This window comes from Octopus bimaculoides, chromosome 21 (genome assembly GCF_001194135.2).
Source record: "Octopus bimaculoides isolate UCB-OBI-ISO-001 chromosome 21, ASM119413v2, whole genome shotgun sequence".
In the NCBI taxonomy this organism is placed as follows: domain Eukaryota; kingdom Metazoa; phylum Mollusca; class Cephalopoda; order Octopoda; family Octopodidae; genus Octopus; species Octopus bimaculoides.
This window is the reverse complement of record NC_069001.1, coordinates 13,067,471-13,069,362: the sequence shown is the minus strand read 5'-3', so window position 1 is coordinate 13,069,362 and position 1,892 is coordinate 13,067,471. Positions and strand designations below refer to the sequence as shown.

Sequence of the window (1,892 nt, the reverse complement as noted above, 5' to 3'; positions counted from 1 at the left end):
ATACTTGTTTACACCTATACGCACATACACTTATAAACCCACACTTTCATACATTTATGCATACATTCATATATATATATATACACACACTCATAAACACAAACATATATGCAAACACTTGTACACTCACGTACACACTTATACACATAGTCATGCACATACACACAATCACACATGCACACAATCACACACACCGAAACATATATACCGAAAACGCAGTTACATGTACTAATACGCCTACACTTATATATACACACTTACATTATACGCATTCACACACATCTATACAGATAGACACTCGCACTCATACACACACACACACACACACCTATATGCAAACTCGCACGCACACATGCACACACACAGACGCGCGCGCATACATTTATACACACCAAGGCTGTTATGTGGTCGCTAGGTATTGTAGAAATAGCGGTACTACTCAAATACAGAGGTCCCGGCGCATCTACCCTAACCCTAAAAACTAACCCCAAGTAACTCTAACCCTAAAACTAACCCTAACCCTAACGAGTGTGCACTGTAAAAACATCGTTACGTAGATGCATCCGGGACCTCTGTATTTGAGCGGGGCCTCTGTATTTAAGTAGTGCCGAAATAGCAGCCATATCTTCCTATCGTCTTCAAAACGATGGATACAGTGGATAATATCATAGAAGTTACATTATGTATGAAAAGGCAGAGGATTCCGAGAGAGATGCGCCGAAACAGCCACTCTGACTCACAGGGCCTGCAATTACAGGCAGCAATCTCTGCCCGGACAGCGGTGAGCAGGGATATGGTCTAGGGGCCAAGAACGCTAGAGGTCTCAACAGTAACAAGCTCGACCGTATACCTGTCGGAAAGCGACCGATACCGTGGCGGTTTGCGTTTTTTCTCAGCCGGAGAAGCAGCGGAGCCTGGGCGGGAGGCTGACCTCACCAAGTTGCCGCTGGAAAAGGTACCACAGCATGTGGTATACCAGATCACGTGTCTGTCACCACGGAATGGGAAAATTGTCATATATGGTCTTTTACCGCCCCACTTTGTCCAGCCCCGCTGGCTCGTGCTACGAAAGGGAACCTACGGCGTCTGGGCCATACTTTATGATCTTGTTAAGGGCACCATGGCATGGAAGGCGACCAGCACCATGACAGCATGATAGTGGTTGGAGGCCGAAAGAATATACAGTGGATCCACAGTGGCATTCACGAGGCTCACAAACATGGGCATCAAACCCTTTCCCATTTTGTTTGCTGGGTCAGGAAGGGGATTTATGAGAACATCACACACAAAAATGAATAAACAACACCCACCCACAAAACCAAAAAAAATACTACACATCGTTAACCTAAAATTGTATCCGAAACTACTACTACTACTATTACTACTACTGCTGCTGCTGCTGCTGCTGTTGCTGCTGCTGCTGCGACAACACGAGCATGCAATGTGTACAAAGAAACGCGTGCGCGCACACGCACTTCACGCATACACACACATACGCACATACTATTATATACAGACTTTCGCACGTATCACGTACATACACACGCACATACGTACACAAACATAGAAACGCCGCCTCCACCACGCACACACACTGACACATTGAAACGCACATAACACTTAAGTTCTAACGTACCAACACATACACACGCACACACACACATACACAAACACCCTCCCACACACACACATACACAGAGTTACACATTGGCATCCTCTCACAAAAGCACATGCATACACAGATAAACACACACAAACACACATGCAGAGAAACACACAAACACTCACGCAAACACACACAAGCACACACGCAGAGACAACACACAAACACAAGCAAAGACACACACACACACACACACACACACACACACACACACACACACACACACACA

The 1,892-nt window shown here is 45.7% G+C and overlaps 1 protein-coding gene across 1 annotated transcript in view; it reads left to right on the top strand.

Annotated features, from left to right (window-relative positions):
• The first annotated feature begins 646 nt into the window (after positions 1-646).
• LOC106883957 (GAS2-like protein 1) overlaps positions 647-1,892 on the top strand; it is a 19,716-nt gene continuing 18,470 nt past the window's right edge. The window contains exon 1 of the mRNA XM_052975303.1: positions 647-781. Coding sequence (XP_052831263.1) covers positions 647-781 — 135 coding nt within the window. The remainder of the gene's footprint in view (positions 782-1,892) is intronic.